The sequence below is a fragment of the Talaromyces stipitatus genome, genomic scaffold (genome assembly GCF_000003125.1).
Source record: "Talaromyces stipitatus ATCC 10500 scf_1105507295549 genomic scaffold, whole genome shotgun sequence".
In the NCBI taxonomy this organism is placed as follows: Eukaryota; Fungi; Ascomycota; class Eurotiomycetes; order Eurotiales; family Trichocomaceae; genus Talaromyces; species Talaromyces stipitatus.
In genome coordinates this window covers 753,801-781,800 of record NW_002990117.1, presented here as the reverse complement: position 1 = coordinate 781,800, position 28,000 = coordinate 753,801, and the positions used below count along the sequence as shown (strand labels likewise).

Sequence of the window (28,000 nt, the reverse complement as noted above, 5' to 3'; positions counted from 1 at the left end):
CACGGTACGGTGCCTAAATCTCGTGATTGATAATTTTCCGAGACTCGAAATTCGATTCAACAAGAAGCTTGAGGATTTGATTCTTCTCGTTCTATCATAATCAATTGGTCGATTGTATCATAATTGTCCAGGTTAGTACTTGGATCCTTTTGCGCCGTGCGATAATCTGACAACTCGCCGTTGCAGACATTATTAATATCTGTAATATCCAAAGTCAACTCCGTTATGGCTTCCCAAACTCAACGCGCAGGCGAACTCGCCTCTCTCGCTTGCTACCTACCCAGCGTACGAAATGCGACAGCCAACACGAAAACAAGGCGCAGAATGTGTTCGCGCATCAATTGCGATGCGCAAAAAGTCAAGGATTTATTCAAGGAGGATGAATCTGGTGCAAAGAGCCTGCTTCAGGCAGTTTGGGGGATGGTGCTTCATTATTATACTGGTATGGAGGAGGTGTGCTTTGGTTACAATGAATTTGACATGGCCGTTTCCGCGCGCAGGCCGGGGCCGTCAGCTGTCAAGGTTCGCGTTGATACAGAGGCGCAATTGGAAGGTTTTCCAAAAGGTAAGGAAGGTAAGTTTAGGGGCGCACTACACATTGAGACAGACGAAGCAATGCGGCTTCATTACAACACCGCGGTGATGCTCCAGATTCGCAACTCATCAGACAGTAAACCAAGCCCGGCACCTTTGGCATCTCAACAGGCTGCAATGTCGCTTCCTGAAGAGGTAGGCGTGCGCAATTCTTTTTATGTCATGATGGGAACTGACCGTCTTTTAGTGCAAAGTTCGGGTTTTGGCCAAATATATGAACGGCTCATTCAGCATTTTTCTGGAATACAAATACCCCGATATCTCCGCTGATTTTGTATCTCTTGTATCGGAAACGTTCTCGCGCATGCTCCATGCTCTTCTTGAAGAGACCCCATGCACTGTTCAGGAATTGAGTAAGATCACCGATAGTGACATGCGACAAATAATTAAATGGAATGCCGTGCGACCTGAAACCGTTGAAAGATGCATACACAATGTTATTGAAGATCAGGTTCAATTGAATCCGCAAAAGGAGGCTGTCTGCGCCTGGGATGGGTCTCTTACTTACTTTGAGCTCAACCAACAAGCTTTTACACTGGCGCAACATCTTTTGAAGCTTGGAGTTCGCGCGGAAACTCGTGTCGCATTATATTTTGACAAATCGGTGAGATAAGCAGTCATCTGACCATTTAGTCTTCGCTAACAAAATCGTATCTAGAAATGGAACATTGTAGCCATGTTGGCTGTGTTGAAAGCTGGCGGAGCGTTCGTCCCATTGGATCCGTCCCATCCAATCGCTCGGCTGGAGTCGTTGGTCAAAGAGGTAGAGGCAAATATAATCATATGTTCGACCGAATATTCTTCCCGTCTATCATCGGCAGCTGAACATGTGCTGCATCTCGATACCGAGCAGCTGGAGAAGATGGCGGCAGAGCAGGAAGTAAACAGCAACCTTACTGCTTCAATAAGTAGTAAAAATGCTGCTTATGTTTTGTTTACTTCTGGCTCTACCGGGAAGCCCAAGGTGAGAGACATGCATGCTCAAAACTCTCGAAGACAGTGTGCTAATTTCCAAAGGCCACCGTGATTGAACACCAAGCATTCTGTTCCGGTGCCCACGTACATGGACCAGCAATGTTGATCGAGCCCGACTCGCGCGTTCTTCAATTCGCCGCTCATACCTTTGATGCTAGTTTGGTTGAAATTCTAACGCCCCTGATGCACGGGGCATGCGTATGTATCCCTAGCGAGGAGTCCAGACTGAACGGCATCGTTTCCGCCATCAACAACTTACGAGTAAACCATGCGTTTCTGACGCCGTCCTTCATTCGCTTTATCACACCTGCTGATGTGCCAAACCTCACTCGACTGGTTTTGGCGGGAGAAGCCCTAACCCAGGCAAACATCGACACTTGGTCGTCTATCAACTTGGTCAACGGTTATGGTCCAACGGAGAGTTCAGTTGCCGCCGTGGTCAATGCAAATATAACAAAAGAAACAGCATTTCAGGACATTGGATTTCCCGTCGGCGTGAGATGTTGGGTGGTTGACCCTGAGAACCACGATGTGCTTCTTCCCATTGGCTGCACGGGTGAGCTCCTTCTGGAAGGTCCATCATTGGCGCGTTGTTACCTCAACAACCCAGAGAAAACCGCCCAATCTTTCATCTCCAATCCATCCTGGTCGCAAGAAGCTGAAATAAATATTGGTCAAAGTCGATTCTACAAGACTGGAGATTTAGTCCGATACAATTCTGATGCTGGATCGTTTGATTTTGTTGGGCGAAAGGATACCCAGGTGAAGTACCATGGACAACGAATTGAGCTGGGAGAGATCGAGTCGCATCTCATCAAATATCCAACTGTCAAGCATGGACTTGTACTGTTACCAAAGACTGGACCTGCGGCGCAGAAACTGGTCGCGATTTTCTCTTTCAGCGAAGGCGCGATTAAGGACTTCCCAGTGAATCCTTCACCTTTGAAAATGCTGGATATTTCTAATCGCGAAGAGCATATTTCCGATATCCGTGAAGCCATGTCCAGTATTTTGCCCGCATACATGATTCCATCCATATGGCTATGTATCGAGGCATTTCCCGTTCTCGCTTCTCGCAAGCTGGATCGGAAGACCGTATCCGGTTGGCTCGATACCCTGTCTGATGGGATCCTAGACTCTTTTAGACCCGTCGCCAATGACACAAACAAAAATATGGACCACGCACTGACGGATATTGAAGCTACATTGCGAGAGATATGGAGCGATGTGCTCAATATTCCCCTTTCCAAGACTAGCATACATCATAGTTTCCTCAGTCTCGGTGGTGACTCGATTACAGCCATGACCTGCATGAATCGCTGCAAACAACGAGGTATTGGGCTCACTGTGCAAGACATTCTTCGCAGCAGATCTATCCAAGAGCTCTCCAATTGCGTCAGATTGGTGGATGTCCAGAACGATTATCGAGAGGACATTGATGTTCCTTTTGATCTGTCGCCGATTCAGAAACTGCATTTTGAAGTTCGAAACGACGTTTTGGGACATTTCAACCAGAGTTTCTTCCTCCGAATCAACCATTTTGTCTCACCTGAGGATCTTCGCAATGCAATGAATGTCATAGTCAGTCGTCATTCGATGCTACGGGCTAGGTTCTTTTATGATGAACAACTGAAACAATGGAGGCAGCGTCTGAAAGGTCAGAATGAAGTGTCCTATCGCTTTAATGTTCACAAGCTGTCCTCTCGAGTGCAAGTTAAGAATGCTATTGCTGATAGTCAAGCAAGCCTCGACGCTGTGACTGGTCCTGTCGTAGCAATAGACCTGTTTCAGATGGAAGATCAAGATCGACTACTATCTCTGATTGGTCATCATTTGGTAGTTGACCTTGTTTCCTGGCGTGTGATTCTTGAAGACTTGGAGGAACTGCTTCTACATTCTCAGTCAAGCTCGCTTCTCGGCACCACACTTCCATATCAGAGCTGGAGTCGTCTCCAGTGGGAGCAGCTTTCTGATCTGAAAGAGGAGACAACCTCAAAAGCCCAAGACGTCCCGCTTTGCGATCTGTCATACTGGGGCATTAGCAATGCTGAGAATACGTACGGTCATGTCTCATGCGAAAGTTTCGAGCTTGATGCTAAAACGACCTCGATATTACTCAATGAGGCAAACTCTCCAGTCCGAACAGAGGCAGTTGACATTCTAGTTGCAGCATTGCTGTACTCATTTGCAAAGACCTTTACGGACCACGCGCTGCCAGTTATACACAATGAAGGACATGGACGCGAACCATGGGATAATTCGATTGATGTTTCTCGAACAGTTGGATGGTTCACAATCATTTATCCCATATTTGTGCAAGCTACCGCTCTTCGTGACTGGATTGATACTCTTATACAGGTGAAAGACTCTCGCAGGCGTGTCAAAGATAATGGAAGAGAGTACTTTGCTAAGAGTAGTCTCAGCGGTGAGAACATGAAGGTGTTCAAGCCAATGGAAATCACTTTCAACTACCTGGGCCGCTACCAACAACTCGAAAAGGCTGGTGCGCTCTTCAGCCCTGTGGAGGGCCTAGCTGGCGAGACAAGCCAGGGTGGTGGAGCAGCTGACTTTGCGAAGACTACGCCACGATTCGGTCTTTTTGAAATATCAGCTGTGATTGTCCAAGATGTTCTTAGGTTCACATTCTCGTTCAATGGGCATATGCGACATCAAGAAAGGATTAGGCAATGGGTTACAGACTGTCAGAATACGCTGGTTCAGATGACCAAAGATCTAGTCTCACGCCAACATCAACCGACACTCAGTGATTATCCACTCCTATCTTTGAATTACCCTGACCTGAAAGCACTCACTACTGAAAAGCTACCTGCCTTGGGTTTGGATTCCTTAGAAGACGTTGAAGATATATACCCTTGCTCCGCTATGCAGCGCGGTCTACTTTTGTCTACAACTAGAGACATATCTTTTTATGCCGTTCGAGGAACTTATGAAGTCAAAGGAGATAATGGCAGCAAGATTGACGCACATCTCCTTTCTCAAGCATGGCAACATGTGGTCGATCGACATGCAATGCTTCGTACCATTTTCGTGGAGAACATCAGCTCGGAAGATCTGTATTCTCAGGTCGTCCTTCGGAAGTATGACTGTTCAAGTCAAATTCTCAGTTGCAGCGATGAAGACAACGTCCGTGTGGTGCTTGATAATCATTCCATGCAGTCCGATAGGTGGAAACCATTACATAAATTCACCATCTGCGTTACTGAGATAGGAAAGGTCTTTTGCCGACTCGAGATGAGCCATGTCATCATGGACGGAACGTCAATTTCCATTATTCTACGGGACCTCGAAAAGGCCTATAGCGGTTGCCTTCAAAATGATCCAAAGCCACTTTTCAGTAATTTTGTTTCCTACCTGCAATCGCAGCCAAAGAATGATGCAATGGATTACTGGAAGTCCTATCTCTCTGGCATCGAGCCGTGCCACATGCCTGTGCTCAATGACGGATCATCCTCGTCGAGACAATATAGTACACTTCGTCTGGACTTCCAGAAGCTTGATCTTTTACAATCCGTTTGCGAGAAACACGGCTTGACCCTCGCAAATGCGCTTCATGGAGCATGGGCGCAAACACTTCGCTGCTACACAGGAAGTAACGATATATGCTTTGGTTATTTATTGTCGGAAAGAGATGTTCCCGTTGACATGGTCGAAGAGACAGTGGGCCCAATCATTAATATGCTTGCTTGTCGAGTTAATATGTCTTCAGAATCCATCCTTATGCGTCTTGTGGAAGGTATCCAAGCGGACTACATGGCAAGCATACCGTTCAAACATATCTCATTAGCTGATGTCCAACATGAATTGAACCTTTCTGGAACAGCTCTTTTCAACACCTGCCTCTCATATCGGAAGCTCCCGTCCACAGAGTCTGACAACATGCCATCTATACAATTCTCCCAGTGTGCAGGACTACATGATCCGACGGAGTACTTGGTCACAATCAACGTCGAAGCCTCAGATACGAATGCAGCGATCGACCTGGACTTTTGGACTGATATGCTTTCTCAAGCACAAGCCAAGAACATAGCAGACACCTTTATACAAGCGCTTGAAAACATCATCGAACAGCCAGAGACTCCGCTAGGCCAGTTGAATCACGTCCCTGCAAGCAATTGGCAGCAAATTGCAGAATGGAACAAGGATATGCCAGAAACGATTGAAATGTGTATTCACGAGGTGTTCGACGAGCAAGTGAGATTGAATCCCGAAGCGCCTGCAATCTGCTCCTGGGATGGTGAATTCACGTACTCCCAAGTCGATTCCCTTTCCACCCGCTTGTCATACTATCTCACCAACTTCGGTGTCATGCCTGAATCGTTCGTGGCATTGTGTTTTGATAAATCAGCCTACACAATTATCGCTATGATCGCTGTTTTAAAAGCAGGCGGAGCTTGTGTGCCGTTGGATGCTGGACATCCGAAAGCTGCCTTGGAATTGCGAGTGCTCGAGACAGGTGCCCAGGTTGTTCTTTCTTCTCCTTCTCGTACTCATCTTCTCGACGATGTCGTTCCTTATGCTATCCCGGTTGATGAAACGCTTTTTACTCAACTTGAGGAAATCGATCCATTCGTTATCAACAAACCCGCCCCTGAAAATTCTGCTTTTGTCATCTTCACTTCTGGAAGCACTGGGAAGCCGAAAGGCGTTGTTCTTGAACATCGAAGCTTGGTTACAAGTGCTGCGGCCCATGGCGCAGCTCTAGGAGTGGATCAGTCAACAAGGTTTCTTCAGTTCGCTTCTTACTCGTTCGACAACAGTCTCGAAGAGATATTCACAACTCTCATGAGAGGTGGTTGTGTTTGTGTTCCGTCAGAAGAGGATAGAATGAACAACCTGGCCAAGGCCATGAATGACCTGGATGTCAACTTCAGTGACATGACAGCTACAGTCGCAGCTTTTCTAAATCCTTCAGATGTTCCGAAACTGAAAGGTCTCGCTATTGGAGGAGAAGCTCCCACCAAAGAGATAAAAGACACATGGTGTAGTGTCCTGCGACTTCAAAACATTTATGGACCCACAGAATGCTCCATTAATTGCTGTCATAACCCAAACGTTGGACAGTCCAGTGATGTTACAAATATCGGCCGTGCTGTTGGTGGTGTCTCTTGGGTCGTTGATGCAAATGACCACAACAACTTGGTGCCAATTGGGTGTGTTGGAGAACTGCTCATAGAAGGACCTATCCTTGCTCGACACTATCTTCATAACCCAGAGAAGACTCAACAGAGCTTCATTGAGGACCCTTCCTTCATGGTGTCACTAGCTGATAAGATCGGTGATGCAGAAGTGTTCTCGCCTACGGGACATAGGATGTACAAAACGGGTGACTTGGTTCGATACAACTCTGACGGAACCCTGGTTTACCTTGGAAGAAAGGATACACAAGTCAAATTGAATGGCCAGAGAATCGAACTAGGTGAGATTGAACACCGGATTCAGAGCACTTTGCCTTCAGATGGCCAATGCTCGGTTGACCTCATCGTTCGTCGCAATGGGGACGTCGCAACAAAGGCTTTGGTAGTTTTCGTTTGTCTTGAAAGTGATAACAAGAAACCAACGCAGAGTGATGCGGACTTTATCCTTCCAATGACACCGTCTTTCCAGCTCATAGCTATGGATATAAAGTCCGCTCTCGCTTCCCAATTGCAGAGTTATATGGTTCCAAATGTCTATATACCGGTGTCCTTCTTCCCGATGACATCGTCCGGTAAGCTCAACAGGCGACAGCTTCGCACGACAGCGGAAGAGCTACTGTCACATGATGTATCATCCTACCGTCTAGGCGGAAGAAGTGGCCGAGAGCCCTCGACACACAACGAAAAAGTTCTCCAGAACTTATGGTCCACGCTTTTGTCCGTGGATGCTTCCCACATCAGCGCGGATGATACATTCTTCCGGCACGGAGGGGATTCTATATCGGCAATGAGACTCATCACGGCCGCAAGAAAGCAAGGCTACTCAATTAGCGTTGCAGATATTTTTCAGACGCCTAGGCTCTCTGAAATCGCACAGAAATTGGTATCGGTATCCACGTCTAGCGCCAATGAGACTGACGTGAAGATTTCTACGTTTTCTCTGCTCGATGGGAATGTTTCTGCTACAGGAATCAAGCGGGAAATCTCCACGACTTGTCAGATTTCCCCTGACCAGATCGAGGATGTACTACCATGCAGTGCAATTCAAGAAGGTTTGATCGTAATATCAAATTCTCAGCCAGGATCATACGTCACGCAGAATACCTACGAACTACCTGATTCTGTAGATATCCAACGGTTCAAAGCAGCTTGGCAGAAGCTATATCAGAGTGAGAGCATACTGAGGACTCGAATTATTCATACCAAGTCAAACGGATTTCTTCAGGTTGTTGTACGAGAAGAACTAGAATGGGGCTCCACTCTACCTCTTCCTCGTTCAGTCCCAGGTGCCAATGGGGGACGCTTGTCTCGGTACACCATCGCCAAAGATTCAACAGGCAGGCCACACTTCGTATGGACAGCTCATCATGCCATTTACGACGGTTGGAGTATTCCAAAGCTCTTGAGCAAACTCCAAAGGTACTATGAACACACTAATATGGCCATTGAACATGGTCCTTGCTCGTATTCGCACTTCATCAAGTACGTGTCCAATATACAGGCAGCTGAGTTGAAGGATTTTTGGGTTCAGCACCTCAACGGGTTCACTGCGGTGCAATTCCCGGCATTGCCGAATGCATCCTACAAGTCGAATCCCAAAACTCGACAAACCCTGAAATTCAATTTGCCGGAACACCGACCTACGGAAGTCACTCTGCCATCCCTGATCCGAGCAGCATGGGCTCTTACGGTTTCGATGTATTCGTATTCTGAGGATATTGTCTTCGGCGAGATTATGACAGGGCGTGATATTCCCGTTCCTGGAATTGATGATATGATCGGTCCTGCATTGTCAATAGTGCCCATGAGACTGCAAATAGATTCCGATCTTTCTGTTATCCGATTCTTGCAGCAAATGCAGGCCCAGACTGCTTCCATCATCCCATACCAGTCCGCTGGCTTGCAAAATATTCAAGGATTCAGTCAAGATGCTAAGTCGGCTTGTGAGTTTCGGACTCTTTTCTCCATTGCTCACGGAGAGAGTGATGACGTGGAAGGGGTTATGAGATTTTTGAGTGCCAATACTGGTGACGCAAACTTCTTCACATATCCATTAAACGTGTCATGCTTTATGTGGGAATCGGATCTGGAAGTGCAGATCCAGTTTGACAATCACATCATTCCACTCACTCAACTGAAGAGAGTCATGGGGCAGTTTGAGGCTACTCTGCACAAATTATGTATCGCAATGGCAGAGGAGAAGTTAAGCAGTATCGAAGTCATAGGCAACAGTGACATATCTCAAATCCAGAAATGGAACAATGAATTGAGCTTGACACGAGTTCATCGGTGTATCCACGATGTGATTGATGACAACATCAAATCGCGTCCAGATGCTTTAGCCATCGACTCCTGGGACGGAACATTCACTTATGCACAACTCGGTCATTATGCCACAGCTCTAGCAAACCACTTGAGGGTCCTTATAGGTAACGACAAGGAGCAGTTCATACCGATTTGCTTCGAGAAGTCAGCTTTTGCCGCTCTTTCAATGCTGGCCGTTATGAAAGCTGGTTATGCATTTGTTCCCATTGACCCTCAACATCCCAAAGCCCGGCGCCAGGAAATCGTTTCGGATATTGATGCAAAAGTCATACTTTGCTCTCCACGATATGTTGGGTCATGTCAAGAGGTGGTCGATCGAGCCCTTGCTGTTGATTTGGACCTGCTTGTATCGCTTCCAGAAGCAAGCACTTCACTTGGTAAATATGATGCTAAGACTGCAGCGTATGTTATCTTCACATCTGGAAGTACTGGAAAGCCAAAAGGCTGTATCAGTAAGTATTTTCGGTATACATGAGGTAGAAGTCTTAATCAGAAGTTTCTGACGATTATTTAGTTGAGCATGCTGGCTTCTGCTCTGGAGCTGTTAAGAATGGTCCTGCATTCTCCTTTTCGCCAACTTCACGAGTCCTTCAATTTGCGTCGTACACATTTGATGCTAGTCTTCTCGAGATCTTGACCGTTTTGGTCATCGGAGGATGCACATGTGTCCCTCACGATAGCACTCGTCTCAATGGCATTGCCAAGTTCATTAACGAAAAGAATGTCAATACCGCTCTTCTCACACCAAGTATGGCACAAACTATCAAACCGTCCGAAGTCCCGTGCCTTGAGAACCTAGCGCTTGTTGGTGAGGCAATGACACCCAACCACCTTGCTATCTGGGCAAATGAAGTTCGGCTGATTAACGGATATGGGCCTACTGAGACATCAATTGTTGCTGCTGCAAAACCATGTATGACTCTGGATACCGATTCATCCAACATCGGTTTACCGGTCGGCAATGCATGGATTGTAGATCCACGAAATCACGATAGATTGATGCCAATCGGTGCCATCGGTGAACTGCTGATTGAAGGCCCAACGTTGGCGAGAGGCTACCTCAACAACGAGCAGAAAACACAGGAAGTCTTCATCACAAACCCAGCATGGGGTGTCATCTCCGGCAATTCGCAACGGAGAATGTACAAGACTGGTGATCTAGTCAGATACGCACCTGACGACTCTGGAGAACTACTTTACGTCGGAAGAAAAGATAGTCAGGCGAAGCTTCATGGCCAGCGACTCGAGCTCGGAGAGATTGAGCACCACCTTAATGGCGACAATGATGTCTTGAATGCTATTGCCCTTCTTCCAAAGATGGGTAGATGCTCTAAGAAACTTGTGTCTGTACTATCTCTACGCAACTTCCAAGGGGGAGCTTTCGACGATAGCGAACTGCACATAGTCACAGATAAATCAGCGTTTGAAAAGCTTCGTCTCGTTCAGGATAGACTACGTGAAAAGGTCCCTGCTTATATGACCCCTTCCACCTGGGTTGTTTTGCAGCAAATGCCCCTACTACCTTCTGGGAAATTGAACAGGAAGTTAATTGATCAATCTATTGAGAACATTGATGATGCAACCTACGAAAGGATTACTTCTGCAGAGCAAACGAGCTCAACAGACAAGGTTGTGGTTATCACACAGACAGAGGCAACTTTAAGAAACATATGGGCGTCTGTTCTGAATCTTTCCCCTGAGAGCATCAGTTTGGATCGTTCATTTTTGCATCTGGTGAGTCTATTATACGGTACTCAACTCCTATCGAATAATACGCATACTAATCGTCAAAACAATCACAGGGTGGTGATAGTATGTCAGCGATGGCAGTAATGTCAAGGTGCCGAGGCCAGAATCTGGGTTTGACGGTAGAGAATATCATCACTTGCAAATCGATTCGCCATCTTGCTTCTCTGGTTACCTTACCGCAGAAAGCTGAACAAAACGAGGAAAATTATCATGAGTTCGATCTTTCGCCCATTCAAATCCTCTATTTCCAATGCATGAATGGTAAAACCACCCATTTCAATCAAAGTATCATGATCGATATCAGCGACTCTGTCTCCGAAGATCAAGTCAAAGGCGCAGTTTCGAAGCTAGTATCTGTGCACTCAATGCTCCGAGCTCGATTTTCTCGAGACAGAAACGGTATATGGAAGCAGCGTATCTTACAGGACACTCAATCCTCTTATGGTTTCCGTACCGTCGAACATTTTGATTCGGATGAACTCTCCGAAGAAGTCGAGGAGACACAGAAATCGCTGGATGTGACACAGGGACCTGTTATGGCAATTACGCTCTTCCAAGACCCTATAGAAGGATCGAAGCTTTTTATATGCGCCCATCATCTGGTTGTTGATGTGATTTCATGGGGTATCATTGTACGAGATCTGGAAGATTTGCTTCAAGGCCGTGCTATTGCGGGTGACCAGGGTATTTCCTTCCAAAAGTGGTGCAGATTACAGTTGGACTACGTCAAGGAAAAGAAAAATGCCAGCCTTCTTCCACTGGATGATATTCCAGCTGCAGATATGGAGTTTTGGGGCATGAAAGACACACCAAACACTTATGGAGAGGTCGTGATGGAGGAAATCGAATTGAACTCAACCATCACCAATGAATTATTGAAGATGATCAACGGTCCGCTCAACTGTGATGTCGTTGACATCTTACTGGCTGCATTACTAATATCTTTCCGTCGTGTATTTTCCAGTCGCAAGTCTATGCCATGCATCTACAACGAGGGGCATGGACGTGAGCCCTGGGACCCTAGCATTGATCTCTCCAACACAGTAGGATGGTTCACCACAATGAGCCCCGTCCATCTACCAGCAGACTTCAGCAATGCAGATGAGAATGACCTCCACAAGTGCATCAGCTGGGTTAAAGCACTCCGACGAAGAACCCCTGGAAAAGGAATGCCATACTTCGCTCAGCGATTACTGACATGGGAGGGCCGCGAACGATATCAACACCACTGGCCAATGGAAATGGCCTTTAATTATCTCGGTCAGCACAAAAAGGTCAAGGAGACAAAGAATCTTCTGCAGCTCGCCAACGGCACAGGGCAGTCAGTTAATTCGGTATCCGATATTGGTCCTGATTTTCCTCGCTTCTCATTGATCGAGATCTCTGCTGCTATAGTTAATGGAAGTCTGAAGATTTCTGTTTCGTACAACAAGGCCATGAAGAGGCAGGGCAGCATACGTCAATGGATTGGCGATTGCAGAGATCTAATCTGCCGGGCTCTAAGGAATTCCCAGGCGACGAAGACATTACCCAGCTTGGCCGACTTCCCTCTCCTCCCTCTCTCGTACAATACTATCAATAAGGTCACGAGAAGCTTACAAAACGCTGGCATTACATCTTTTGACAATATTGAAGATATCTATCCTTGTTCATCAATGCAACACGGAATACTGCTCAGCCAACTAAAAGACCCCAATACATATGCCTACCGCGCTATCTTCGAGGTTGACCTACCCTCTTTGCAAGGAAGGCTAGATGTTCAAAGACTAGCCGAGGCATGGCAGAGCGTTGTTGATCGCCACATGTCTCTCAGGACAACCTTCATTGATGGTAATCACGAAGCATCGCTTATGGACCAGGTGGTCTTCAAGACTTATCCCGCCAGAATTGACGTTCTCAAAGAAGCCGATGGCAATGCTAGACAGTTGCTTGCAGGGCTCTCAGATATAAACTTCAAGAACGGAAATCAACTTCACCGTCTCTCTATCTGTCCCGAGAAGACTGGACGAGTGTTCTGTCGCTTTGATATCAGCAATGCTATTGCGGATGGAACCTCCATGCCAATTATTTTCCGTGATCTCTCGCGAGCTTATATGGGACTTGCACCAGTCACTGAAAGAAAACCACAGTACAGTGACTTTGTTGGTCACTTGCTATGCAAGCCCAGGGAAAAAAGCGTGGCTTACTGGAAAAAGTATCTCTCAGGAAGCGAACCGTGTCTGTTCCCATCGCTTGTGAACGACCAGAAGAAAGATAAGTCTCTTGGTTCTGAAATCATCACCTTGAAGAACAACACAGCCATACGTGAACTTTGTAAGGGCATGGGAATCACAATGTCTGCAATCTTTCAGTTCGTGTGGGCTATGGTTCTGAGGACCTATACTGGCTCTGATGAGGTATGCTTCGGTTATATCAGCTCGGGTCGTGATGTCCCAGTTCAGGATATTGAAGATGCTGTTGGAGCTTTTATCAACATGCTCATCTACAAGATTCATCTGACGGATACTCTACCATTGGCAAAGGCGTTGAAAAAGACTCAACGAGACTTTATCAAGAGCATGGAACACCAAGCCGTGTCACTTGCAGAAGTGCAACATGCCCTCGGTCTAGCAGACACTCCTTTATTCAACACAGCATTCACTTTCCAGAGACGCAGTGGTCTCGATGTGGACTCTACACCTTCACTATCATTCAAGTCATTCGACTCCTATGACCCCAGCGAGTATAAAATAGCGGTTAATATTGAGATGATGGAGTCTGTGACTGAAGTTCATTTTAGTTACTGGCAGAACTACTTATCCAGTGCTCAAGCCAAGAACATAGCCGACACATTCGAACATATCATAAATGATATCACGAAATCCACCGAGCATGAACGAACTATTGGTGCCATTAGCACTGTTGGATCACTCAGTTGCCAGAATATGTGCCAATGGAACAGCATCCCCCCTGAGAAGGTGAATCGCTGTGTGCATGAAATGATCGAAGATCAGGTACGAGTTCTGCCAGTTATGGCTCAAGCGGTTGAGGCTTGGGATGCAAAGTTCACTTACGGAGAACTCGACTCTCTTGCCAACCGTCTTGCAACTGTCCTTGTCAGCCATGATGTTGGCCCCGAGGTTATTGTTCCTCTGTGTTTTGAAAAATCTGCATGGGCAATTGTCGCACAAATCGCTGTTCTCAAGGCAGGAGGTGCTTTTGTATCTCTCGATCCTTCACACCCCGAGGACAGACTGAAGAGCTTGGTTGAAGATGTTAATGGCTGTGTCGTGCTATCTTCAGCTCAGCAATTCGCCAAAATCTCCAAAATAGTTCCCAACACTATCATGGTGAATGATAGGTCTTTGGCTCAATTACCGAAAGCTACTCAACCAACACGGACTTCAGTCAGCCCAACAGATATTGCATATGTCATTTTCACTTCAGGGTCGACGGGCAAGCCTAAAGGAACGGTCATCGAGCATGGTCAATTCTGTACAGGTGCTTTGGCTCATGGCAAGGCCCTTCATATAAACTCTGAGACTAGATCATATCAGTTTGCCAACTACACTTTTGATGCCTCCATCTTGGACATACTAACTGTCCTCATTTTGGGTGGCTGCGTTTGCGTGCCTAGTGCCGAGGACCGTATGAACGATGTCGCTGGCAGTATTACTCGTCTACGTGCCAATTGGATGTGCATCACACCTTCCGTGGCTAGTACACTAAAACCAGAGAGTATTCCGACAATGAAGGTCATTGCTATGGGCGGTGAGAAGATGACCCCTGGCGCAATCGAGAAATGGTCGAAATCAGTTTGCCTCGTGGAAGCATACGGCCCCAGCGAGTGTTCAGTAGTGTGTGCTGCTGGAAGCAAGGTTGACAAGTCAGGTCAAATTGTCAATTTTGATCCTGCTATTATCGGTAAAGCTGTTGGTAGTCGATCTTGGGTTGTCGACCAACGCAACTACAACCGCCTCGTCCCAGTCGGCGCCATCGGCGAACTGGTAATTGAAGGCCATATCGTTGGTCGCGGATATTTGAACAATGAGAAAAAGACAAAGGAGGCCTTCATACAAGATCCAGCCTGGGCAGCGGATGACCAACTTAGAGCTCTTATTGCTCCTGGTACAAGAATGTATCGGACTGGTGACCTTGTTCGGTACAATGACGACGGCACGCTTACCTATATGGCAAGGATAGATATGCAAATCAAGCTCAACGGACAACGTATCGAGCTGGGTGAGATCGAATACCAATGCACCCAACATATGCCGGAAAATGTCCAGTTAGCGGTTGACTTGGTTGCGCCTGGTTCACATCCTGGACCAAAGAAACTTGCAATGTTCTTCAGCCTACGCGGTAAGGCTCAGGATCCGGCTTCAGGTAATGAGAAGATTCTCCTCGAGATGGATTCTGTGGCCCGCAGTGTCATTGAGTCTCTCGAGAAATCGGTTGCGAAAGTCCTCCCGTCATACATGATACCGCAGCTTTTCTTCCCTGTATCTGTCATACCCTTCACCAATTCAGGCAAACTTGACCGCCGGAAGCTGTTTGGTGAAATTAAAGATCTTTCCAGAGACGACCTCAAAAAATACTCCCTTTCAACTTCAGTCAAGAGGAAACCCCCAACAGATGAGCGACAAATCACCCTTCAGGGATTATGGGAGGAAGTCCTTGCCGTTCCAAAACACGCAATTGGAAGCGACGATAGTTTCTTTAGACTTGGCGGCGATTCTCTTGCTGCGATGAAACTTGTAGGTCTCGCCAGGTCGAGAGGCATTTCCTTGAGCGTGGTGGATATTTTCCGTCATCCTACCCTTGAGGAGATGTCCAATAAGTATCTACTGGCAGAAGCTGCTTCCAGCGTTTCAATCCCGCCTTTCAGTCTGTTACGGAACTCCGTTGGCAAAGATGAGATTATTGTTGAGATTGCAAATCAGTGCAATGTCGAAAAGGAGTCGATTGCTGATATCTATCCATGCAGTGCCCTTCAGGAAGGGTTGATCACATCGTCAGTTCAACAACAAGGGGCATATATTTCACGCAACATTCTGCGACTTGGCCCTGATGTTGATGTTGAGCGCTTCAAGGTTGCTTGGCAGCAATTGGTAGACGAATTTGATATCTTGCGAACTCGCATACCTCACACTGCCTCATCTGGCTTCTTGGAAGTTGTTCTGAAGCAGGAGCAGATCTCCTGGTATTACTATGATAACTTGGAGAGCACACTTGGTGATGCCTCAAAATTGTTCAACTCTCAAAGTGGCGTCCTGACTCGGTATATCTTGGTTCAAGAAAAGAATACTTCTGCTACCTATTTTGTATGGTTGATTCACCACGCTCTTTACGATGCCTGGGGACTGAATATTCTTCTCAAGAGGGTGCAGGAAATATATTACAACAACAGCGAGTCGACTCCAAAGATCTCTTACTCGTCTTTTATTTCCTACCTTGAGAGACAGAACCTGCAAGAGTCAGGTAACTTCTGGAAATCTTACCTGGCAAACCCCTCACCGACACATTTCCCTCCACTTGCCAACCAGATAGAGTCTCTTGGCGAGAATACCACGTCGAAGACCTTGACTCAAATGGTGGACATTCCACAACGATTCCTGAGTCTCGGTATCACTGTACCAATATTGATAAGAGCAGCCTGGGCACTTGTCCTGTCAAATCGTACACAGTCGACTGATGTTTGCTTCGGAGAGACCTTATCCGGTAGGAATATCGATGTCCCCGGTATCGCTGAACTCGCCGGCCCAGTACTGACCACAGTGCCTACTTATGTTCATGTCGATGCAAAATCCAAGATCAAGGATTATCTACTGGAGATCCAGAAGATATCCACAGAAATGATCTCACATCAGCACTTTGGCCTACAGCATATCAAGAAGCTGGGACAGGAGCAGGCTGCCGCTTGCCAATTTAGAAACTTGATCGTTGTTCAGACTGCTGATTCCGCTGATACTAACAAGTTGTGGGAAGTACAAGACAATGGGGACATTGGGAGCTTCTTCACTTATCCTCTTGTTGTGGAGTGCAAAACTGGTGAGGCCAGTATCGAGGTCAATTTCCACTACGATGAGAAAGTAATCACTCGATGGGAACTTGAGAGGATATCTTTCCAGTTGTCACATGTCCTACAGCAGCTTGGTTCCGTCAATAGTTCATCTACTGATCTGCTGGCAACTGTCGGCATGTTGAGTCCTGAGGACAAAAAGGAGATCAAATGGTTGATTAAGCGTAACCCCCAAGTCCTCGATACGTGCATCCATGATCTTTTTGCAGCGCAATGCCGAGCACAGGCAGATGCTCAAGCTGTCCATGCGTGGGATGGAGATCTTACATATGCTGACTTGAACAAGTACGCATCAAGCTTTGCAGCATATTTGAAGTCTCTCGGCGTCCAGCCTGAAGTCTTGGTTCCGTTGTGTTTGGATAAATCCGCGTGGACTATAGTTTCAATGTACGCCGTGCTGATGGCTGGAGGAGCAATTGTTCCTCTAGACCCTTCGCACCCTCTCGATAGACATAGGGAGATTGTCCAACAGACGGGTACGGATGTTTTATTGTATTCGTCAAAATACGAATCCAAATATGCAGGTATCGTCAAGCACGCTATTTCTATTGATGCGAACACAATAAGGAACATTCCCTCAAGACCCTTTGGACAAGAACGACTTTCCAGCGTGAAAGGTTCTAACGCTGCATACGTGATTTTCACATCTGGCAGCACAGGGAAACCGAAGGGCATCATTATTGAACACCGGGCATTCAACACAAGCTCTGTAGCCTTTGGCAGAGCCTTGGACATGAATAGCACAACTCGAGCTCTGCAATTTGCGTCTCTCAGTTTTGACGCTGCCATTATGGAGATATTCACCACTCTCACGGTTGGAGGTTGTGTCTGCGTCCCCAGTGAAGATGAACGTTTGCAAGACATTTCCGGAACTATCTGTCGAATGAACGTCACCTGGACCCTGCTTACATCTTCCGTCGCAAATTTGATTGATCCGGCATCTGTTCCATCGCTCAAGGTTCTTGTTTGTGGTGGCGAAGCGATGAGTCCCGAAGTCATTGCCAAGTGGTCTGACAAGGTGCATTTGATCAACGCTTACGGGCCATCTGAGGCTTCCGTTGTAGCGGTAGTCAATCCAGACGTAACAAAAGACGCGCCAAACAATATTGGTTATGGTATACAACCTACCACTACATGGATCGTCAATCCCGATGATCGCAATCAATTGACTCCTATGGGTTCTGTAGGTGAATTGGCCCTAGGTGGACCTACTCTTTCACGTGGATACCTAGGTGACACTATCAAGACGATGGCTGCTTTTATTGAGAATCCATCCTGGGCCAAAGAATTTGCAGCTGAGATTCCTGCGTATCAACGCATTCACTTGACAGGTGATTTGGTCAAATACCGGCATGACGGCTCTATAGACTTTATTGGCCGAAAAGACAATCAAGTAAAATTCAACGGTCAGAGAATGGAACTGGGAGAAATTGAGCACCGCCTGGAAACCGATTCTCATGTTCGTCATGTCATTGTCTCCGTTCCTCAGTCAGGACCTCTCCGGAAGCGACTTGTTGCAATTCTTTCTTTGAAAAATACGGCAGCTGGTCAGTCAGTTGTGACTTCGAAAACATGTCAACTTATCGAAAGAAGTGAGGAATTATCGCGAATCAAGAACAATCTAGCCTCACAGTTGCCATCCTACATGGTTCCACAGGCTTGGGCCGTCGTCAACGCGATACCCATGTTGGTATCTGGAAAGCTAGACAGGAAACTTGTCAAGAGCTGGATCGAGAATATCTCAGACGAGGTCTATCAGAAGGTGGTCGGTGCGGATGAAGTCGATACTGCCCCAGAAGACATGACCGGAGTTGTTTCAACCCTGAGAGAAATATGGGCACAGGTATTGAATCAACCTGTTGACAAGGTCAAGCCGAATCAGTCATTCCTAAACTTAGGTATACTTCCCTTATTTTGTCATAGTTTTTCGGCCTCTCCATTCAAGTTATTAACATAATACATTCAGGTGGTGACAGCATCACAGCAATGGCTGTTGTTTCGAGAAGCAGGAAGCATAACATCAAAGTCACTCTTCACGACATACTGCGTTCGCCTTCGCTGATCAAACTAGCCGAAACGGTGGAATCTAGCACTGTGGACATGCCAGACCATGTGGAAGTGTTGGACCAGAACTTTGGACTCTCTCCTATTCAGCAAATGTACTTCCTTGCTGCAAAAGGGCATCAAGGTAGCAGTCGATTCAATCAGAGCTTTACTCTTCGCTTGTCACGGTATATTAGTTCCGATGCTATGCGCTCAGCACTTCGGGCGATTGTTTCTGGTCACTCAATGCTTCGGGCACGGTTCAAATTAAACGCTACTGGAGAGTGGGAGCAACAAGTTTCAAGTGTAAGGCACCTTAACAATGGCGAAGGAAATAGAAATCTAACAGGATCTTAGGACATCAAATCTTCTTTTCGGTTCCGATACCACAATATAGAGTCACTGAGCGAAGCCATCAGGATGATAGGAGACAGCCAAAGAGACATCAATATCTACGATGGCCCAATAATAGTTGCAGACATGTTCGAAAAATCTAGCGATGAGCAGTACTTGTTCCTTGCTGCTCACCATCTGGTTGTTGATGTGGTCTCGTGGCGAATCATTACGCAGGATCTCGAAGACATTCTCGAGACTGGCTCTCTTCAGGTGGACAAAGCCCTTTCGTTCCAATCATGGTGTAAACTACAGTCGGAGCATGTCAAGCGAAGCGCTGCTGAGTACAAATTACCCTTCAAGGTGTTACCTACGAATCTTGGCTATTGGGGAGTGGAAAATGTTTCAAACACTTATGGTAATGTAAAACGACATACCTTTACTCTGGATGAAGGAATGACGACCTCTACTATGACCGCTTGCCATGAAGTCTTTGGCACTGAACCGGTAGATATTCTCCTGGCGGCCATCATTCACTCTTTTAGACTTGTTTTCACGGACAGATACCTGCCGACAGTCTTTAATGAAGGCCATGGAAGAGAGACGTGGGATTCAAAGATTGATCTCTCTCGTACTGTTGGATGGTTTACGAACATCTCGCCATTGCAGGTAGTGCTTGAGTCAGGTATGTTCGACCATTAAACGAAATGATTACTTATACTGATGTGGAATAGATGATGTACTCGATACTCTGAAAACGGTGAAGGATACCAGACGTATTTCTCAAGGAGCTGGAAACTCTTACCTGGCGCAACGTTTCTTCACTCCAAAAGATCGGCCTCTTTTATCTCACTCCGACGTACCAATGGAGATTCTTTTCAACTATCTTGGATCAATGCAACAGTTAGAACGTGACGACTCGATACTTCAAAACGCGGATATGGGATTGGAAAAGGCCAATCCTCTGGACGTTGGCGATATGGGACCCGAGACGACTCGGTTGGCGCTCTTCGAAATATCCGCCGCCGTTGTTCAACATCGTCTAGAATTCGCATTTATGTTCGGTGACCGCATGAAACGACACAGTGAAATCAATCGTTGGATTTCCGAATGCAAGTGGATTCTAGAGGAAATCGTTGTTCGACTGAGACGATGCACTCCTGAACCCACATTGAGCGATTATCCGTTACTTCCAATCAACTACGACGGACTCAAACGTTTGCTCAAAAACTCATTTCCACAAGCAGGTATCTCTCATTATAGGGAGGTGGAAGAAGTCTACCCCTGTTCCCCTGCACAAGAGGGCATGCTTCTCAGCCAGTTGCGTGACCCGAAGACATATTTGTTTCATGTTGTCTTTGAGGTGACAGGCTCAAATTCGCAAAGACCTGTTGACCCTATGAGGCTGATCGCCGCGTGGCAAAAGGTTGTTGACAGACATGCCGCATTACGCACAGTGTTTGTCAATAGCACTTACAAAGGAGGTTCCTTCGACCAAGCAGTTTTGAAGAATGTTGATGAGGATGTTATTCATATTGAGTGCGACGATTCTGCTATCATCAGCCAGCTCCAGTCAATCAGTCTATACGACAGGAACGTCAAACGGAAGCAGAAGATACCTCATCAACTAACCGTCTGCGTGACTCCCTCCGGAAGAGTGGTCATGAAAATTGAAGTCAATCATGCTGTTATCGATGGAGGCTCAACCCCTATTTTAATACGCGATCTCCAGCTCGCTTATGACGGACAACTTCCAGAAGGTCGTGGCCCCCTTTACTCTGACTACATTCGATTTGTGAAAAGCCGTTCACCAAAAGATGATATTGTCTACTGGAAACGATACTTGACTGGAATCCAAGCATGCTATTTCCCACGTCTGAAGTCTACATTCAGTAGCCAACGTCGTCTTGCTTCTCTACAGTTCAACTTCGACCATTGGCAAGATGTACAACGCTATTGCGAGAGAACAGGCGTGACGTTAGCGAACGTCATCCAAGCAGCATGGGCTCTGGTTCTTCGAAAATATACCAATTCTGATGATGTCTGCTTCGGCTATCTATCAGCTGGACGTGATGCACCGGTCAACAGAATACAAGAAACAATTGGTGTTTTTATCAACATGCTCTGCTGTCGAGTTCGCCTTTCTCCATCTCAGCTACTAGCGGAAATTCCAAGTCTCATTCAGGATGACTTCGTGCGAGCAATTCCTCATCAACGCTGTTCTTTGGCACAGGTACAGCACGAATTAGGGTTGCAAGGAAAGCAGATTTTCAACACAGCCTTGTCAATTCAGAATCATTCCTCATCTGATACTTCAGATGAGGGTTCTCTTATGTTTACACCCCAGGAGGCACACGACCCAAGCGAGGTAAGATCTTCTACTCCAATAATTTAGTTCTTGATGATCTTCTAACATTAATAGTATGCTGTCACTCTTAATATCGAGACCGGCAGGAATCAAGAAGGTATTGTCTTCCGTTACTGGACAGATATGCTCTCGAGCGATCATGCTTCAGATATTTCAAAGACCCTAGCCAACATCCTCCACTCCTTTGCTCGAGAACCGACAGAAACTATATCTCGACTTGACAAATGCAAGTCTGTTGAAATTGCCGAGACGAAGGCCGTAAACGTCGGACAGACGCCTGCTCAGCGAGAAGATAAACTGCACGACCTTCTGGAGAAGTATCCTAGTCTCCAGAATCTCATTGACGAGAGAGTTCGCATGATTGTACAACAAATGTTCAATTTGAGTCAACCAGGATCATTGAGACGGCATTTATCTAACGCTACGGAGCACGACGTCTTAGTGGCCCCTCATTCGGAATCCGATGCCATCTCAAGCATCTCCGACGATGTTTATAGGGAGGACATTGGCGAATCAGCAATTCCAGTTGCTGCTCATATCCATGAACGGGGAATGAAGGCCGATATAGAGGAAAAGCTTCTACGTCTCTGGAGTGACAAGCTTGGATTGCCTCTGGATTCCATAACCAGAGATGATAGCTTCTTTGACTTGGGAGGAGACAGTATTACGGCCATGGGGCTCGTTGGTGATGCGCGCGACGAAGGACTAATTTTGACAGTTGCAGATGTTTTCAGAAACCCCATATTCAAGGATATGGCAACTATGGCTCAAACCGCGAGTGAAAAGAGCTATGTCGAAGACGAGATTAACAACATGAATATGATGGGACAGCAGTCAGCTTTTACATCTGCCAAACCTGGTTTCTACGAAAGGTTTGCTCTCATCAAAGCCGCCAATATTGACGAAGCATTCTTACAGAAATACATTTGCCCTCGTGTGGGAGTGTTCAAAGGTGGTATAGTTGATATTCTTCCCGTCACAGACTTCCAGGCTCTGTCAATTACGGGTGCTCTTCTAGATTCGCGCTGGATGTTGAATTTCTTCTGCCTCGACGGTCGCGGTCCCCTTGATTTCCGACGACTAAAACAAAGCTGTTTCCGCGTGGTGCACGCTTTTGATATTCTGCGAACGGTCTTTGTTGCTTCCAAGGGACGATTTTTGCAGGTCATACTCCGTAAAGTTCGACCGGAGTTTTCTGTATACGAGACTGATGAAAGCCTCGATGAGTTTACCTCTGTCTTACAACAGCGAGACATCACCGAAGGAGTTAAACAGGGTGAGCCATTTGTACAGTTTGTGATTGTGCGGGAGAAGAATACGGACAGACATCGCATTATCCTTCGACTTTCTCACGCGCAGTACGATGGTGTGTCGCTTCCTAGAATACTGTCTGCCATCAAAGCAGGCTATGAAGGTGGACCCATTCCTTCACCAGCATCTTTTGCCAACTTTGTGCGTGAGTCGGCAAGAATCGTGACGACAGATCATTATCAACATTGGAGGAATTTGTTGAATGGATCAAGGATGACGGAGATTGTTAATCGACATGAGAACCTCGGATACAGGAGACTTCGGGCCAGCAATGAAGGTTTACGAAAGACTATAAGGGTTCCGTCCATGGCTCATGGAAACATCACTACCGCGACAGTCATCAAAGCTGCTTGGGCATTGACTCTAGCACGAATTACGGGAAGTGCAGACATTGTTTTCGGACATACAATCAGCGGCCGAAACACCGCAGCTATCACAGGCGTTGAATCTATGGTTGGACCATGCATGAATATCGTTCCGGTCCGGGTTCTGTTTGCCGAGAAATGGACAGTACTTGATCTTCTCCGATACATTCAAGATCAGCAAGTCGCCAACATGCCATATGAAGCACTTGGATTCAGACAAATCATCCACAAATGCACTGACTGGCCTCGCTCAACTAATTTTAGTACAGTGTTGCAGCATGATGCTGCCAACTCGTCAAATGAGATTCAACTCGGAGAAAACATTTACACTGTCAAGGCTGTCGGTAGCGACGAAGAAATGTCTGATTTCTCAGTCAATTCGAAATCGTTGGACCGGGATCGTGTCGAGATTATTCTTTCGTTCTCTGTGGATGAACATGTCACTATGCCACTTGCTCAAAGAGTCTTGGATATGCTCTGCGATACTGCAGAGAGTTTTACTGCAAATCCTGATATGGCACTTCCATCGCCTACTTCTCTTTGTGCACTTCCAATTCGAGATGCGAAGTCTGACAGCCAGCTGCCTCAAGGGGACATTAAGAAACAAGTGGAAGACAACTCACTCCAATCCTCCCAACTAGCCAACCTCACTCGAGCCGAAATTCTGGTCCTATCAGACGTTCTCCGGCGAGCATGGGAGCAAGTCCTCAGCGATACCAACCAAGCCAATGAAAAAGACACCAGCAACGTCCCACCACCTCTCAAACCAGACTCATCCTTCTTCGATCTCGGCGGCGACCTCATCGGGCTCGCGCAAGTAGCTTGGCTCCTCGAACAAGAAGACTTCACAGTCCGACTGGACGATCTAATCGAACATCCCACAATGATGGGTCAAATGGCGGCTCTCGTGCAATCAAACAGCGTCACGGCGAAACGGATGATGGCTTCGTATCATGCTGGTGTTGCTGCTTCATCTGCTGGTACTGATACGGCTGCGAGTGCGACTGACGGCAGTGTTGCTGGTGAGGAGCCACATTCCAGTAATATTAGCCATAAACCTGGTCAGTTACGGAAGTCGATGACTTGGGCGTCTGCGTTTGGGTTGGCGAGGAAGATTGTGAAAAGGAAGGTTGAAGTGGAGAGTTGATTGAGTTGAATTGGTAAAATGGGAAGACTATCGTTAAGATTTCCTTTTTGTTCATGTAGGTACTCTTTCGTGCCAGGAAGTTTGGTATGTTTTGTTGACTATCGAGATCTTACGACAATCGTTAAATTAGCATATTTCTTCTGTTTGTTAGAAGTTTTGTTTCAGATTAGCAATCGAATACATTTCATTGTTAATCCTGAACCGTCAGTACTCCTATCGAAATTAAGAATAGTTCTAAGCATATCATCTGGACCAATACCACCAGCAGGGTTCATTAAGAATGAAGCAAAAAATCAAACCCACAAGGGCGTAACCCTCTTCAAAAACTTCATAAACTTAAAAAATCCAACCGCCTGCTCAACGTTACCCTTAGGATCAACCACCGTCTCCGGGAATGCAATTCCAGCACCATGTAAGCCGGGAATAACCTCTCCCCGATCATCCAGAAACCCCCCGAATTCCGACTCCCATTTCAGGTCTTGTTGACGAGAGACGAGCGGCCGACCATTTCGACTGAGTTCAGGTAAAGCGTTCCGCTCATATCCTATCGCATATACTACATGGGAACATTCAGGCAAATGAGTCTGATAAAGCGCATCTTCCCTCGTCTTGTCACTCGTATCAATCTTCTCAATAAATCTACCAGCTACCGAAGTCTCCAGGCGGGAATCCTCGAGTTGCTCACGCGCAAATTGGGCTGCTTGGCCTTTTAACCCTGTGTTGTCGTACAAGATCCACCCACCTTCCATAAAGACGGCATATTTGAGTGGATTACGAGTAAACCATTTGAGGCGAATACTGGGGTGGCTGGTTTGAGCGAGATCGACTAGGTTCATGATTGCTAGGATTGCGCTGTGGGATCCGCCGATTACGGCGATTGTGGTTGGGATGTCTCGCGGTAGTACGTCGGAGAGAATGCTTGGTTTGAGGACTGTGTCGAGATTGAGTTCTTTGAGGGTCGGGGTTGATCCTGCAGCACCTGGTGTGGGTGCTGGGAGGGATTTTGGTGATGAGCCTGTGCAGAGGATCAGGCGGGGAGCTGATACTTCGATATTAGAGAATGGGTCTGTGGATTTGATTCGGATAGTCCATCTTGATTTCTATCAATAATTAGCACATACATCTTAACAAGGCAATATCCAAAGGAATTATTATACCTGATCTTCAAAATTTGCACTTGTCACTTCGCCGCGAAACGGAGAGACTTGTCTCATTTTCAATAGTCCCGCCGTAAGGTCCTTGACCATGTCCGCCGCATGGTGTAGAGAGCACGTCTCGTCTTGATCCAGTTTATTCATGACCGAGAACGCATTGGGTGTTTTGGTGGTTGACACTATGTTGCGCAGTGGTTGGACGCCTGTGGCGTATGAGCGGAAAAAGGAGACTTTGGTGTTACTATCACATAGTTAATAATTTAATCTGCGATATCAAATGAAGCAATTGTGGTGTTGATATGATGATTGAGCTTACGAAACCGGACGACTCGGCTCTACGCAAAGATGGGCATACCTGGGAACCTCGCGATATTTACTATTCACTCGTCCACCGTCGAATACAGGGTCTACCCAGGCGATCCTGGTTAGCCCTAATTCTAGGAGATTTCCGAGTGCTGCGACACCTGCTGGGCCAGCTCCGACTACCACTGCGGCATAGTTCTGAGAGATCAACCTGCTCATGATGACAGCCTGTAGTCCCGGATGCGATCCGCGTGTAGACAATCGGAACGGAATGAATAAAAGAAAGCAAGGGTCGCTCAGTAAAAATAAAAATCGGTAATTCTCATTCACAGAGTTCTATCAGAAACGGTGATATAGACAAGGATTGAACACAGTGTCGTCCTGAATTCAAAGATGAATCAAATGAATCGGCGGGATACGTCGTCTGATGGTGCGGGGACTCCCGATTCCGCAAAGAACGGCGACCTCGTGGTCACCGCTTTGGCAGGCACAACCGCAGATAAGACTAAGCAATTCTCTCGCACGAATGAGCGGACACGTGTGGTACCAAGATCCAATATCCTCTCATATCCAAAGCCGGGGATAGCCTTCACCGACAAGTAGTCTGCTCATCATGCAGTCATATCCGTATGTCCCTTTTCCCTCTTTTTTCTTTTTCTTTCCCTTTCAATCCTCAGGATATTCTCTTCGACCTTTTGAAATGTTTCTCGACCATTTCTGATATATCCAAGCATTTGTCGCTATTGTGGATTCGACAAGGGTTATCGGCCGAAAACTGACGCCTCGCACTGTTTAAGTACCCGGTTAGTTGGTGTAGCACATCCTCGCTATCTTTCATTGGTCAGTCATCTCGGGAAGACAACTTTGGCTTCCATGTCAAGTTCTAGTGGTCGCACGCTGACATCAACCATCACATCTTCAATGATGTCGCAAGGATAGTAACCAGTAACACCTTAGTAGAGCTTGAATATAGCTAACAAACAGAAAAATCTTGAAGAGAGAGAAAAGCAACGTCGTCTGGGGACCTGCTCCTTCTTTATATTTGGCCCTGTCCTAGAAAGGGTTTAGCGTGACCCTTAGCGCGGATGGCGTGATTGCTTCGATTGATGCCTTGGTGCCTTGGTGCCTTGGTGCCTTGTCCTGGCCTTAACTTCGTGCCTGGGATATGAGGCCGACAACTTTCCCGATTCAACCTTGCCAGTTCAACGACCATTCACGGCATGATCAACTACGTACATTCCATTCCTTGTTGATTACAAGGACCTGTGATATCAATCTAGAGTGCAAGATAAGAAGGACGTCCCGTCGGTAATACCATGCATATCCCGATAATGCCAATAGCACATTGTCCGCCATTTTCGCGAGCAACATATGGGCATTCCTCCAAATTTGGGACTCTTCTGTCGGTCAAGCATTGCGGCATCGATAATTCTATGATGTACAGAGTAGTCAAGCCTACTGGCTGACAACTGGGCGCACTTAGTGTCTGCCAGTCATGGTAAATATTTGCACAGCCTCAATTGAATAAGCCTCACGCGCAAGCCACATGACAAGGCAGAATGACCTGAGGCTGCGATACTATCATCACTTTTCCATGAACACGGCAGATCGCATTGTAGAAACAGAGTCTCGATTCAATGGCCACCCTATCAAGTTGCGTCACAACCGAGTTCTCAGCTGTTCTTCGTCCCTGACCGACGTAGTTCGGCAATATGACGAGATCTGCCGGCGTAGATAGGAATGCATTGAGAAGCAAGGCACACTGTAGTTACAGATGACGACCATATATAACATATATATAAATAAACAGAGACAGTAGTACTATAAAGAATGTTATCTCCATTGGCGGCAACAGCTTCCCTCTGATTGGCCAAACGCAGGCAAATTGAAACACAGAGGGGAGGTAGCCGCCGGAGCCTCATCTCCCAAGAAGGAACGTATCTCCCCGCTTTCTCAACTTTCATGCTTCTTCACATCTTCTCTCCAACTCAACCTCGCCGGGCTCAGCTGTCTGCCTTTGCTTGTATTTGCTTTTTCTTCGGTCGTTTTCGTATCAAGTACTACGACGTATCTCCTCTCTACTTTCATCTCATCATCTAGCACTGACCTACACCCC

At 46.6% G+C, this 28,000-nt stretch overlaps 2 protein-coding genes across 2 annotated transcripts; one reads left to right on the top strand and one right to left on the bottom strand.

Moving 5' to 3' along the window:
• Positions 1-225: 225 nt before the first annotated feature.
• Positions 226-25,514, top strand: TSTA_011550 (nonribosomal peptide synthase, putative; the record flags this gene model as incomplete). The annotated part of the gene is made up of 11 exons (XM_002483235.1): positions 226-729; positions 782-1,198; positions 1,253-1,558; positions 1,612-9,502; positions 9,565-10,784; positions 10,853-18,758; positions 18,827-19,209; positions 19,261-19,921; positions 19,971-21,604; positions 21,659-24,482; positions 24,534-25,514. The coding sequence occupies 10 exons, from the start codon at positions 226-228 to the stop codon at positions 24,425-24,427; spliced, it is 23,691 nt and encodes a 7,896-aa protein (XP_002483280.1). The 3' UTR covers positions 24,428-24,482; positions 24,534-25,514.
• On the bottom strand, positions 22,760-26,267 carry TSTA_011540 (uncharacterized protein). The gene is made up of 3 exons (XM_002483234.1): positions 25,937-26,267; positions 25,585-25,822; positions 22,760-25,527 (listed from the first exon to the last, which is right to left on the bottom strand). Exons 1-3 carry the CDS (start codon positions 26,101-26,103, stop codon positions 24,721-24,723), a joined length of 1,212 nt encoding a protein of 403 aa, XP_002483279.1. The 5' UTR covers positions 26,104-26,267; the 3' UTR covers positions 22,760-24,720.
• Positions 26,268-28,000: the final 1,733 nt, after the last annotated feature.

What these genes read in the sequence shown, in the direction of transcription:
- TSTA_011540 (XM_002483234.1), bottom strand. Translation starts at nt 26,103, where the DNA reads ATGAGCAGGTTGATCTCTCAGAACTATGCCGCAGTGGTAGTCGGAGCT. An exon ending in AAATATCGCGAGGTTCCCAG is followed by an intron (nt 25,823 to 25,936) that starts GTATGCCCATCT and finishes ACTATGTGATAG; the next exon opens with TAACACCAAAGTCTCCTTTT. An exon ending in GTGCAAATTTTGAAGATCAG is followed by an intron (nt 25,528 to 25,584) that starts GTATAATAATTC and finishes AATTATTGATAG; the next exon opens with AAATCAAGATGGACTATCCG.